Source organism: Ctenocephalides felis, unplaced genomic scaffold (genome assembly GCF_003426905.1).
Source record: "Ctenocephalides felis isolate EL2017-DRISC unplaced genomic scaffold, ASM342690v1 CF-g0.4_SCAFFOLD_03571, whole genome shotgun sequence".
Taxonomy (NCBI): domain Eukaryota; kingdom Metazoa; phylum Arthropoda; class Insecta; order Siphonaptera; family Pulicidae; genus Ctenocephalides; species Ctenocephalides felis.
The window spans coordinates 63,974,662-63,990,248 of record NW_020539725.1 but is presented as its reverse complement, the minus strand read 5'-3'; the positions used below and the strand labels follow the sequence as shown (position 1 = coordinate 63,990,248).

Below are 15,587 nucleotides of genomic sequence, written 5' to 3'. Positions count from 1 at the left end.
TCATCAACCCCAATTCAAATATCAAATTGACAGACTTGAAAAAACATTAAGGTTCCGTACAACACATTGTGGTGTTAATTTTCTTGTTTAAATTGCGATTTTAAAGTATACAGAGTTGCTGTAGGTCTCTATAATGTTAGACAATATTATGTACAAATTAATTTTGCACAAATGTTTCTAATATTGCATTAAAATCGGAGGTACTGTTTAAAAATTACAAGAAATAAACGATTGGTTGTACTATAAATAGTACAACGGGTCTAATTGGGGTTAAGACTTTGTGACGTCACATATGTCATGTGGGGTATCATTTAAAAGGGCTCCCAAAGTCCCAAATTAAAAGGGACCCCAATTCAAATATATAAATAAAAGACTTTAGGGTTCCGTGCAATATATTGTGAGTTTAATTTTTTTTGTTAAAAACGCAATTTTAAAGTATACAGAGTTGCTGTAGGTCTCTATAATGTTACACAATATTATGTACAAATTAATTTTGCACAAATGTTTCTAATATTGCATTAAAATCGGTACTGTTTAAAAGTTACAAGAAATAAACGATTGGATCATTTATTCAATCATTTAAAAGGTTTCGACGACCCCAATTCAAATATATAAATAAAAGACTTGAAAAAACATTAGGGTTCCGTACAACGCTTTGTGAGATAAATTTTCTTGTTTAAATCGCAATTTTAAAGTATTCAGAGTTGCTGTAGGTCTCTATAATGTTAGACAATATTGTAAACGCTTTAATTTTGCACAAATTTCTTTGATATTGCATTAAAATCAGACGTACGGTTTAAAAGTTACAAGGAATAAACGATTGGGTGTACTATAAATAGTACAGCGGGTCAAATAAGGGTTGAGACTTTGTGACGTCACATATGTCGTGTGGGGTATCAAATGAAAGGTCTGAACAAGCATTATCTTAATATTATAGTAAAACCTTTGACAAACTCACAGGATTCTGTAAAAACTATTGATTGATTAATACAGACACTTTTGATTTGATTTTACTCTAAACTGATTTGCGTTAGAGTTTTCAGTTGTAAGAAAATGTTGTTAGTTATGTAATTTCAAACAAATTTTCTGAATACAACATTTGAATTGATCAAATAGCTTAAAAGTTACAATTTAATGCAGCGACCAGAATGTTGATACCAAATCATAAAAAATCCCTTATTCTTATACAGATCTTACAAGTCCCTCAAGACATCCAAAATAAACATTTTCCTTAATCCCAAAATCCTCATATTATTTTTGCAAGACTTTAAAATTTTAAACTAGGGTAGAAAATCCTAAGCCCATGTCCCCTAGGACTCACCATACCCCTAAAAGACTTTTACAATTTATATCGAGTAGTTTATTAAATACTGCTTAATTTTTTGTTCATTCCTCACAATCAGAATTGTCAGTCCAATCCCCATTTGTGGCAACAACTCCACTTTTAGAAGTCGAACAAACTTCTTCCGTGGATTCGTCCCATTCGTCGGATTCGAAGCCACTGGTGACATCCTTGTACTGGATATCATCTTCGGTTGCAGGAAGATTCAGGGAATCGTTCATAAAATTCACCTCGTGATAACCATTCAAGGGGTTGCTATTGCAATTAACTGATTTATAGTTGTCGTCCTCTGATGATGACATCACGTCCAGAAAAGATCTAGGCGACATGTTCAGTGTATGGTTTAAGGGACTCTGGTAGAAACTTGATGGGGTGCTTTGGAATTGCGGAAAATCACCTGCTGGCTGGTTGAACAATTGGTTGGTAAGTGGTGTTGATGGAAAGTTTAGAACTGGTTGGGGAACAAAATTGTTCTCAAACTGCAACAAGTTTGTAGCTGGTGTATCCAGGTTTATGTCGTTATTTCGGATACCATGAGCTCGCATCATTTGGTCCAAAAATGAACCGCAATTAGTGTTGCAATCACCAAAATTCGGTGGCACCAACAAATTTGGACTGGGTGATGTAAAATCTATCAACTTTGGATCCAAATATTCTTCTTGTGTCGGTTTAACTTCTGACTGGTGTGGGGTATCTTGGTCTTGATGCATAACCAAAACACCATTCGCCAAGTCTACAAGATGGAACTTGTCGTCATCACTCTTATCGCTAGCGTTCCAAGTAACCTTATCATCTTGCAGATGAACAGAACTCTCTGATGGTTTGTTTGCTGTATTAACTGTTTCATCATCTGCAAAGACTTTGTTGACGTAGCTCATTTCACTGCTCCTGTATTTTCTTTTCCAGCGCATGATCCTGTCCTTGTATTTATTCCTGCTTTTTAGGGCATCGTAATAGCAACTGGTGAAGAAAATGACACAGGCTATGGCTAGGCCTACCAGGCACAATTTTATGATCAGGGTGAAGCTCATCAGGAAACGTGTGTAGATATTGTCGTGCAGGAGATGCTCAGTTGGTACATCGTAGTCTTCTAGTGGCACGTGGACGGAGGTCTCTGTTATATTTTCTAGAGGATAATTGATACTTAGAAAAATTGATTTATATACGAGGTCTGTTCAAAAAGTACCCGGAATTTTCGTTTTTTCAAAAAAATATTTATTTATTCGTCTACATTAATGTGGTCCCCTTCAAAGTAGTCCCCCCCAGATATAATACACTTATGCCAGCGTTTTTTCCAATTTTCGAAGCACCCTTGATATTCACTTTTTGATATGTCCTTGAGCACTCTCAGCGACTTTCTTCAATCGAGGAAAACCGCCGTCCTTTCATGGGTCTCTTCAACTTTGGGAATAGGAAAAAGTCACACGGAGCCATATCTGGTGAATTTTTGCACTTTGCAACACTTTATTTCATTTTTTACGCAAAATTTAATACAAATTCTTTGACTTTTCAATTCTTCCATTGTAAAAATCGCCGAGCTCAGAAAAACCACGTCGAACCTTAGCGACTACCACAGACAAAGTAAACAGTGAATATAGCTGAAAATTTCATCATACTTTAGGGGCATGTATACCAACACAATAAAAAAAAAATTTTGACAATCAGACACTCCAGACCCGCGAAATTTAATTATTAGTAATTCCGGGTACTTTTTGAACACACCTCGTATATATATATTAGTATATATATCTATAGTTTACCAAATATATCCAGGACCAACAATCCGTTCTCCTGGGTGTAAGTATAAGCTTCCCGGTAGCTTCTAGTGGTCACCACAGTTTCCATATCATTCCTGGTGATGACATTTCCAGAAATCCCACAAATGGTCGCCAAAATGGCGACCGATAGCCAAAGCACGATTGGTGTTTTGCAAAACATTTTGGATCGAAAATAGTTGTGGATTCAAACATTAGTTTGGTGGTTTCAAGTTGGAAATTTTGATAATGACGTCTAAAATCTTTTGTTTTTTTGGATTTTTGGTTTTTTGACAATTTGAGTGAAATGAAGGTGGTTAGTATTGTATCGGAAATAGGATAAGCACACTGAGGATAAGGTTGTGACATATATCAGTTGATAATGATATTTTGTTTTGTTTTTTGTCTGATGACAATTATATTTGAAGTAAACTAATTTCCAATTGTTCTTTTTTCGAATCAATTTATAGAACTAGTGTTGTATGGTATAGTGCCTTGAGGCAAATTGCCGGAACTGCCCGTACCGAATTAAAATTTTGAAATCCGAATTATTTTCGATATTCAAAAAACTTTGGAAATTTAAAAAATTTTTTTTTTTTTTATCCGAAAAGAATCGTTTCATCAACACAAGCAGAATTTTTTTAAACCATTCAAATCGGATGATTATTTATATTAAAAACTGCCATTTTTTGCACATTTTGCTCCGGATCTCCGTAACGGCTGGACCTGTATTTGCCAATAACTAATCATAACATCTCCCTATCATCAAACATGGACGAAAAAATGCGGACACAACCATCTTTTCTGAGGTATGCCAAAATGTTCAGAAACCTCTGAAACGTGAAGCCAGAAATTTTCATTTTCGATGTTTGACCCATTACTATAACTTACCTTTGAAAAGTTAAAAAAGCCTTTAAACTTTTTTAAAATATTGAAAATATGATATTTTTGGAAGGTTGACAATTTTGGAAAAAATGACTTTTGAAAAATAGTTTTTTTTTATAATATGAAAATTTTAAACTTTTTGTCTGTTTTTGTCAAAGCCATCGTCGCAGTCTATCGGATAATCTACAGATTTTTTTTATAAAAACAAAATTTATATCCTATAAAATATCTTTTATTTCGATGTGCATATGTGTAATGAGCACTTTTGACCCCCAATAGGCATTTTTTTTTTTAAATCGATCTTCGAAACCTGCCTTCCAAAAAATTTAATCATTTCTTCATTTTGTCAATCCAAGTAAAATGTTTTTTGAACTATAAAAATCGGACGTTCCGTTCTCACAAAAACTGAGTTACCATGTTTAGCATATTTTGCCCTGTATCTCCGAAACGACCGGACCTGCTTTGTCAAAAAACTAATCAGCACTTCTCCTTATCAATAAGAATAGAATATTTTTCAAAATCAATTGAACCGTGTTCTCGAAATCATCGACGAAAATTTGTATAGCACCTACACACAAACACACACACACCGTATATGCCAGAATGTTCAGAAACATCTGAAACATAAAGATGTATAAAAAATTTCATTTTCGATTTTTTGCGATTATTATAACGTTACCCTAAATCAAATTTTTCAAAAAGATCTATTTTTTCAAAAATTTTAAAGATTCCAAAAATATTTTTCTTATATACATATAATTCCATAATATATATTTATATTAGATATATAAGTCCATAATATAATATGTAGATACATTTATATCCGCAATAATATTCCCGGTAGGGTTCCGTACTTAGAGGCCGCGGGCTATCTCGATGGCGGGACGAAAGGGCTTTCCCTTGCTGCAGCTCCTGCAGCAGCCCGAGGGCTTAAAAATTTACGACCGCGTTGCGGTTAAAAGTCTAAACTGTACCACATCTCTCTAGGGACGGGGAAATATAATAGATTATTATATATAGAAAAAAATCCATTAAAGTAAACACATTCCAGCTCTTCTCTACTTTGATACAAGTCCAACTTGATGCCTAAATTAAATTAATCGAGTTAAGTCGAGTTAATTAATTTCAACATTTTGCGAATCAGAGTGACGAAAACTTTTCGAGTTAATTCTCTCGGCGAGTTGTCTCCGTTTCAATTAACTCCGCCAGGAGCAGGAGGAGCAGCAGAAGGGCAGTGACTATTCTCGAAAGTGGATAAAAAATAATTTGTTCTTAATAATTTGCAAACTAATGGTGCATGGCATCGTGCCTTAGAGCAAATTGCTGGAACTTTCCGTGCCACAATTAAATATACAAGCAAAAAAAATAATAATCAAGAATTATTGATCAATGATTAGTAACAATTATTTTAAATATTTTCAAAGAGATAATTTCTATATATTTATTTATTCGTTCATATAATATACAGCGATGATCTTATCACCAAAAACACTTGAAAATGTTTACATTAAGAAGTGCCGAATGAATCCATCTGAGGATATATTTCTTAAGCGTAGAATAATGCATATGAAATATATACATTTTTAAACTGAATTGTAAATTCATAATTTATATTTATATTTATATTTAGATATATTTCTTACGCGTAGAATAATGCATATGAAATATATACGAGGTCTGTTCAAAAAGTACCCGGAATTTTCGTTTTTTCAAAAAAATATTTATTTATTCGTCTACATTAATGTGGTCCCCTTCAAAGTAGTCCCCCCCAGATATAATACACTTATGCCAGCGTTTTTTCCAATTTTCGAAGCACCCTTGATATTCACTTTTTGATATGTCCTTGAGCACTCTCAGCGATTTTCTTCAATCGAGGAAAACCGCCGTCCTTTCATGGGTCTCTTCAACTTTGGGAATAGGAAAAAGTCACACGGAGCCATATCTGGTGAATTTTTGCACTTTGCAACACTTCATTTCATTTTTTACGCAAAATTTAATACAAATTCTTTGACTTTTCAATTCTTCCATTGTAAAAATCGCCGAGCTCAGAAAAACACGTCGAACCTTAGCGACTACCACAGACAAAGTAAACAGTGAATATAGCTGAAAATTTCATCATACTTTAGGGGCATGTATACCAACACAATAAAAAAAAATTTTGACAATCAGACACTCCAGACCCGCGAAATTTAATTATTAGTAATTCCGGGTACTTTTTGAACACACCTCGTACAGTTTTAAACTGAATTGTAAATTCAAAATTTATATGTGAAGTGACTAGTAAAGTAAAACTTAGTATATTTTTGAAACTTTTGAAAATAATTTTTTTTCTGAAGATTTTGTAATTTGTTTGAACCGAATAAGTGAACTTTAAAAATTAAAAATTTTGATACGAAACCCACAAAATATAACAAAATTTGTTCTTATTATTAAAATAGCTATAAAATATCTGATAATTTGATGTGAATATGTCTAACGATTTTAATAATCATTTTAAACCACCAAATATATTTTTTTTTACTTTTTTCTCTATATTGCCGAAACCGGTAGACCTCCCTACTCAAAAATTTTGCCTATTCTTCGCTTCGTCAATACAAATAAAAGGTTTTTTGAATCATTCAAATCAGGAAATCCATGCGGCAGAAATCGTAGACAAAAATTGTATCCAAACATACTCACACACACACACACACATACATCAATTTTTTCTAAGGTATGCCAAAATATTCAAAAACCTTTTTGATATGCAAAAATTTTCATCACCGATTTTTTTGCGATTACTATAGCTTACCCTACGGGAAGTTAAAACATGGCTAAATTAATAAAAAACACGAAAATAATTTGTCAAGATTTTGACATTAAATATGCCAATTTAATTTAAATAGATTCAGTTTCATATTAGGTTGGCTTTTGCAAAGACTATTTATATCTTGCATGCTCTGCAGTGGGTAAACTATTCATATATTTTTGTTAGCTCTTACTTGTGTTCGTTATTTTCGTGCTAAACATTTTATACTAGAAATATTTTTTATGGCAAAACAACGTTTGCCGGGTCAGCTAGTATACATATATATATATATATATATAATATATATATATATATATACATATATCTCTATTTATCCTTTATCCTTCGTATGTACACAACCTATTAAATTACACCGCACCGCACCGTCAGCGAACCGCGCCAAATTTTAAATTGCCTTCTTCTTCAAATATTAAATATTAAATCACATGTCGGCTGTTAGTACTAGTACAAAAGCCTCTTTCCTCTTTGGTAAGAGAAAGGGCGCCCCTTTTTCCCGAAGACGGAAAATAAAAAATCTCACCCTCCACACCGAGCAAAAGAGCCGAACAGAAAATGGCCGCTGGCTTAATATTCCGTAATGGCAGACGGTAAAAACCATCTGTCAAAAGAAAATAGGATAATCTTTTAAAATGTATAAAACGACGAGAACCGAGATATATAAATGTGTATGTATATATATATATATATATATATATATATATATATATCAAGAACAAGAAACAAGTGCTGAAAAAAGAAAGATTCTACAAATAGACAACTATAATGATGAGCAAATTAATAAGCCAGGATAGGATTCAACTAGCAAATAAAATAATTTGCAATTTAAAAATTAAAAAGACAACTTTAAATAGCAACCTGAATTAGAAGGAATTCGACATTAGAAGGAATAAGAACTAAAATATCGAAAAACAGAAGGAAATCTACTGACGACTAGAACAACTGTAAGATGGCAAAGAAAGACCAGGTGATTAATTACATGAAAGAACAACTAGAGAAGGGATTCTACTGACAGCAAACTAAATATTAGGTTGTCAAATATCTCCCTTCCGCTTTTTTGCTCTTGGTTTATAATACAAAAAGGCGGAAGGGAGATATTTGACAACCTATTATCAATTTTGAAAATAAAAACAGGAGGACTACTAACGAATAAAATAACTTTAAATTTAGTAGTAGAAAACGTAGACGCTAATGACGAGCAAAGTAAATATCGACCAGAAGATAAAAACAGTTTTTCAAAGTCCCGATGTATGCAAATAATCAATATATTCAATAAAAAATGATATTCTTGAATTAAATACATATGAAGTTTTACTTGAAAAATCATGAATTCTATAATAAAGTCAATTTCAATTATAATTTTTTATAATGAAACCACTTTTAGTAGGCCTATAATATTTTGTAATGTTTGTTAAGAGTATGAACCTGATTATCATAGAAAATTCATTAAAATTGTCAAAAAAAAAACTTTTCGTTTAAGTAAATCTATTTACTAATAAATCTCTCCATGTCGTCCGAACCTAACACAAGGCTTCCTCATACATTTTAACTTAGGTTTCGTAATGCATGCAATGGTAAGCGTTACTTCAATATTTTCAGATAATTGTTTTGTATTAACTATCAAGATAAAACTTTAAACTATTTATTACGATAATATTTTTCTTACATGTTATATTAAATTAATATTTAATTTTATCAATTTCTATTAATTTCAGGTATGGTTTCAAAATCGGCGAGCAAAATGGCGAAAAGCTGAACGTCTGAAAGAGGAGCAAAGAAAAAGGGATGGAAATGCGAATATTACGGATTCCATCAATTCCAGCGACAAGGTAAATATTGATAATAAAATATAATATTGTTTAAATAATTAATTTTTTAAAATAAGCAACAAATACTCATATTGATAAATCAGTTGTCCTCTGTGCGTGGACAGCTAAAATCTTGTTGATTATTTTATATAATTTTACTATTTGTGTTTAAAATTGAAATTATATTTATTCTTGAAATTATATAAATTATTGCATTATAAAGAAATTGAAGACAAAAAAGATTGAAGAGATATTTAAAGATATTTTAAATATAAGACTTATTAATCTGTAATTAAATGGACATAAATGATATGTATATATATAAAATATGAAAATTTTATATATAATGTTCAATAATCTTGTATCCATGTCTGACTAAGATATGAATATAATATATCAATTAAAAAAAATATTAATGAAAAATTAACATTTTTGCTAAAAAAGAGTTTCAATAATGATAGCTTTCAATAATGATGATAGTGGGTTGCAAATAATGTGGATATTTGAATTATGCAAATTTTCAGATATTTTCCCAAAAAACAATTGTACTAAATTTATTTGTTTGCATTTAATGTCATAAAACAACATTACTTTCCCGGTTCAAATTGGAATACTGTATTATTTATTTATACAGTATTAATTATTTATTAAATGATGGCCGAATATATATTTGTTAATACATACTAAATTTTATTAAGAGAATTATCTGTTATTATTTTCTAATAAGATGTATTGAAATTTACAAATATTTAATTTTTACTTTCAGATTGAGGATAGAAGTAGATCTAGCACCCCCTTAAACGGCCCTGTCTCACCAGGAAGTCCAGATCCAGACAATATTACAAGGCCGGGATCAGGTAAATATTATTTTTAAATTTTAATAGTTTTATTATACTATTTTAATTATGTAAAAAACATTGTTTGAATAAGATATTTTAACAATGTCGTAAAAAAACAACTTTTTATACTAATCTTCAATTAGACTTCAAAATTTTACTTTTCTGCAAATTTTAATTTTTTTATATATTTGATTCATTTTTGTTTTATTACATGAACTATTACTGATAAAATTACTCATAATGCATATATTCGATAGTTGATTTAGTTCGATAATTTATTTTTCAAATTCAAAGAAAAAATATTGGGAGAAAGTAAGTTTAAGAAAGTTTTAATTTTATAAGATAATTAGCTTTATGGTCTTTGTTTCGTTGAAAAATGAAGTATTAAATAAAAACAAAAAGTTTTGCTGAAAAATTGAGTACTAATTAAATTATGTATGTTATAAATTTGATGTAAAATTTTAGAACTATTTTGAAAAAAAAAAAATAATGTTAGGAATACAAAAATAGTTACAAGTTTTTAGAAAAATTAAGTAGTAAAAATATTAAGTTGCGAAACATGGAAAAACAATATTGATAAACTTCGGTTGAAAACTTTATATATATATATTATATATATATATATATATATATATATATATTAATTGTTTAATATGAACAAAACAGCACTCAGATTTGTTTAACACAACTTTATTTTATGATTACAGACGTTTCGAGACCATGGTGTGTCTCATCTTCAGTGTAATTTCAAAAACAGTTACTTATATACTACACATTCTTTACTAATTTATTTAAATTTCATTTAATTTTTGATATACAAAAAACACCAACTATTCCTTGCAATGCTTGACACAGTACTAACGAAACATATAACACTTACAGAAATATTCTAAACAAATTTGAAGTACTTATATAGATGGAGACAGAGAGGGTATCATTATAATGTAAACAAAAGTGTTATATGTTTCGTTAGTACTGTGTCAAGCATTGCAAGGAATAGTTGGTGTTTTTTGTATATCAAAAATTAAATGAAATTTAAATAAATTAGTAAAGAATGTGTAGTATATAAGTAACTGTTTTTGAAATTACACTGAAGATGAGACACACCATGGTCTCGAAACGTCTGTAATCATAAAATAAAGTTGTGTTAAACAAATCTGAGTGCTGTTTTGTTCATATTAAACAATTAATATTCGTTCCACTCATATCATAAAATTCTATATATATATATATATATATATATATATAAGTACGTACATTTATATAAATCGTCCTAGAAGGACGTTTATATATACATCCCTTTTATAAATTCCTGAAAGTGATACGTTGATCTTTCCAAAGAATTTGTTCAAGTCGGAAAACGAAACGGAGGTTTTCATCATTCGGCAACAATTTCATTTAAAGACGAAGATATAATAAATAAAAACACAAGATATATATATATATATATATATATATATATATATATAACAAATTAATTTTGAAAAGGCTTACGATTAGCTTCATCATAGGTTATTAAATAAAAAACTCTGCTAGTCAAAGATACTCAAATTATACAAATACAAATTTTAATCGTCAATCAGATTATATCATTCTTTGAATATTACAGTATAAGGAAAAAATATATCTTACTGTATTACATTTACTGTAGTTTTTTCACTGAAGATTAGTCAAATGAGAACTTGAGACGTATTTTTTTATAATTATTATTTTTATATGATTGTCATTGTAATTCTTTATTGTCTTATATTGTAAAAATACTTAATAATAATAATATAAGACACTTAAATTTGTTAAAATATAAAATAACCTAAAATTTGTTAAACAAAATAATTAAATAATTAAATAGTAAACAAATTAAATAATAGATAAATAAATAATAAAATAGCTAATAGTTAATTAAGTTATATTAAATCTGTAAAATATTGACTTGAGCCTTATTATAATATTATACCGACGGCTTGTAAAATAAATAAATAAATAAATAAATGCGAAACTAGCTTAAACTTTTCATAATTCATTTATTTTCAGTTTCAATATTTATAAATAATTATATTAACAAATATTTTTATTATTACATATGTATAATAATTATTTTTATTTTTCAGCAAACTCGATCCTCCAACAAACTCCAAATTCATCACCGATTCGCTCCCAGGATTTGAATCAATCGAGCGATAATCTCCAGGACCCCAACGGGGGCACCACAGATACGTCCCTGACTGACGGAGGACCCGCTCATAGGGCTCCTGAAATTCTCGGAGGCGTCGATGTGACACGAAACGCTTCGGCGACACCCGAACATAGGATAAATAGGTAATAATAAATTTATAAATATTTAAATAAATAAATAAATACATGCTTACGTACATATGTGTATATTAGGGGGGTCCTTAATATAGATTTGTTCGAATTTCTTTGCTCCCAAGGGCTCAAACGCTTCTAAAATGATAAAGAAAAATTGTGTAAAAGTTTGAGTTCTTAATATTAACATTTAGATAGTCCGCAAACCAATTAAAAGTTCATTAAGTAAAAGTACATTATGTGATAGCATTTATTTTAATAAGTAAATAGTTAAAATATATATTTATCAATAAATTATTGTGAATTTTATATCGAATGGAAAAACAACTATTGAGTTATTTTTTCCAACATGCCCTTGTAGTAAACAAGGTCCCTTTTCGGCCGACTATTGTAAATTCATCAAATTTATTGAATGTCCTTTATTGGACAGTTGTAAATAAAAGAGATAATGAAAAAAATGTGATAGCATTTGTGAACTCAAATATTATGACACTTAAAAATATTTATGAAACACTTAACCTCTAAATCCATTGGGACTGTTTAACGAAATATTTTTTTAAAAAAGCATATTTATATTTTAAATATAAAATAAATACACTATAAGTACATTTTACAAAGAAATTACTTGTTTAATAAATGCTAATTTAATTTTCATGCAGAAAGCATTCTTTCAAGCTCTTTTTAACATATAATAAACATTAAAATCATTGTATTATGTAATGAAATTTAATTTAATATAATTAACACACTGGTTATTAATTTACTACTAATAAATCTAAATTAAATTTGTAGGAATTTTTAACTTTGGTAAATTCGAATTTAAATCATTTTATCCCTGATCTATTGCATAAAAACTGTTTTACTACGATGGCATCAAAATTAATTCTGCAGCAAAATATTTATTTAATCAGTGATGTAGACACTCAAGTTATTAGTAATAAATTGCCATTAAGTCTGCTATCACATTTTTCTTAATTACAATATTTATTACAACTGTTAAATAATATAACATCTAGCAATAATGATAAATAACATAAATTTATATAAATAAGAGTACAAAGGATAGAATTTACATTAAAATCATATGCGTAGTATGATGATTTAATATAAAATAAAAGCAAATAATAACAATAAAATTAATAAATAAAATAATATTTCTGAATAATAAAATAATACTAGAAAAACGAAATATAACAAAATAACAATTAAATTACAAGTCTGCTATCACAAATGACGCAAGAATTTACTTAATAATATATGTGAAAAAAAAATTTACGAAACATTAATTGAATTGCGGACTAACCTGATTTTTTCGATTTATCTGAATTTATAATGGAATATTGAAGAATTGAAGAACTACTTACTCATTCAACAATCTATCCAAATTCTGTTTATTTCAACAAAATCCATTTGCGGTAATTGCGTAAAAACAACACGATTTGGTGTAATAATAAACACACCGCATGGAAGTTTTAACACGCCTTACAACGTGTTACTATTTAACACGAAGACGAGTGTTAATTTCAACGATCGCATTAAAATTTAAAATGTCTATATTTTGTACTTATAATTTTAGTCGTGTATGAAAAAATATTAAAGAAATTGTAAATCTTAATATTATTGGCGAGGATTGTGGATAAAACTGTGTCAATATTACTGTGTTACGTAACTACTGTGATTCATTACATTTATAAATTGAAGAAATAACTTTAATAAAACTAAATATTCACAAAAGAAATTTTAAATGTTTACATTGGTTTATCGATAAAATAAAATAATAACCTGACACTATATTTTATTAGGATTTTCAATAAATGTTTTAATAAATTTTGATTAGATTTCTATTAGAGCTCGTTATTTTTTCGTTTTTATTAATTTCTAAAAGTATTACTATTATATAATAATGTTCAATTTCTATATATTTTCAATAAAATATTTAATTCAATATAATAAAAATTATTTATATTCAATTTAGAATTTTAGTTTTTCAAATTTAGTTAATTTTAAACGGCCTTAAAATAAAATAAAAAAAATAAAAATATGTATCATCTAAATGTTATATCTGCAGTCAACTCTGACACGTACCTTTAATATAAAATCCTCGATCCACATGCTATGCAACACTTACTAATCACAATCTATTACAAAACACAAATTTTATTATCACAACGGCCCTGATTCTTTTCGGCACGTGAACACGTAAAGGCGTCGACCCGGTGCTTCGGCGCCGGGTCGAAACGCCTAAGATGTAATGCCTACTGAATGCAGACACCAAATGAAAGAATTCGTCGAGAATTGTTATAAGGTAAACTCGTATAGACCATAGATAGTTGTGAAGATAGGAACCTTGGTAGTATCGATATCGATGCAATTGCCCTCTGTCGGTGTCATTGAAAATACTATGACACCTGAGCTGACAGTTGAGCGAAAATGATCTGTCAAGAAGAGCGCGCAAATGATCTGTCAATTTTTTGAAAATGAATTTTATGTAAATGTTATGGAATTTTTAATAACTAGCTGTAAATGCGACTTATTTGATGGTTTTTGCTTTTTTATGTCAATTACAATAATAATACAATAGTTTTTTGCATTAGATTTATTGTGATTTTTTTCAAATACAATATATATTTTACGATTACTAAGAAATACTTAGGCAAAAATAACATTTTGGTTTTTCTAGTGCCTTAAAAGATGTTTGAAAGTTGATTTGTTTGAAAGGAAATATTTAGAAGAACTGTAATTAATCATTGATCAATTTTTGTTGCAATTTGCCTTAAGGAATACCTAATTTTATTGTATTTTTCTAATGAAACATTCTATTTAAGCAACTGCATATAAATATTGATAAATTACTTACTTAACCTCTAATGAAATCTATGTGGGCTGTTTAACGAAATATTTAGTCATCATGACATCAAAATTAATTCTGCAGCAAAATATTTATTTAATTTGGTGATTTTGACACTCAAATTATCACTAATAAATTTTCCATTAAAATTACAAGCCTGTTATCACAGATGGTGCAAGAATTTACTTAATGATATATGTTAATAATAAATATACGAAAGTTTAATTGAATTGCGGACTGTCTAAATATTAATATTTGAAGCTAAAACTTTTAGAAGATTTTCTTTTATTAATTCGGAAGCGTTTGAGCGTTTGGGAGCAAAGAAATTCGACAATGTCCATATTAAGGACCACCCTAGCTTGTAATTGTCGCTGGTTGTATATAGGGATTTCACAATTAAACACATTTACACATGATTTGCCATTTACGTTATTATATAAAATTTACATAAAATATTCTAAATTTCATTGACGTTCACAGAAGATTAGCAAATGATTGAAAAGATGATTTATAAACTTTTACATTTTGGAGGTTACTTTTGAAGATGTTGCCGAATTTAAATTAAACTAAAATCCTTAGTTAAACATAATTACAAAGATCTTTCCAGAAGGATTTTTCACGCATCTGTATGAGTGAATTACTGGGAACAAAATATAATATTCAATAAAGTTTAATAATCTTTCGTAATACTAAATTAATTATAAAATTATAGCAGAGATGCACAATAATATATATTCGATAATGTCCATATTAAGGACCACCTATAAATAAATAAATATATATATATATATATATATAAATATAATTATATATTATATAAAAAAAATATTTTCTTTCACAGGAGCCCCATGTCTTCAGTGAGTTGTCATTCACCCTTTGGAGACGGCCGCCTTAGACACCACGTTGCCCTCGGACCGCACTTTGGACACCATATATTTTCAGGATTTAGCGAAAGGTAAGAAAGGCACTTGCATAATTCCTAAACTTATTCATGGACAAAC

General features: G+C 29.0%; 1 protein-coding gene across 1 annotated transcript in view; it reads left to right on the top strand.

Moving 5' to 3' along the window:
• The first annotated feature begins 7,736 nt into the window (after positions 1–7,736).
• The window catches only part of LOC113386491 (diencephalon/mesencephalon homeobox protein 1-like), a 10,619-nt gene continuing 2,768 nt past the window's right edge, over positions 7,737–15,587 (top strand). The window contains exons 1-5 of the mRNA XM_026624271.1: positions 7,737–7,754; positions 8,503–8,616; positions 9,362–9,452; positions 11,543–11,750; positions 15,428–15,541. Of these exons, the coding sequence (XP_026480056.1) occupies positions 7,737–7,754; positions 8,503–8,616; positions 9,362–9,452; positions 11,543–11,750; positions 15,428–15,541 (545 nt within the window). The remainder of the gene's footprint in view (positions 7,755–8,502; positions 8,617–9,361; positions 9,453–11,542; positions 11,751–15,427; positions 15,542–15,587) is intronic.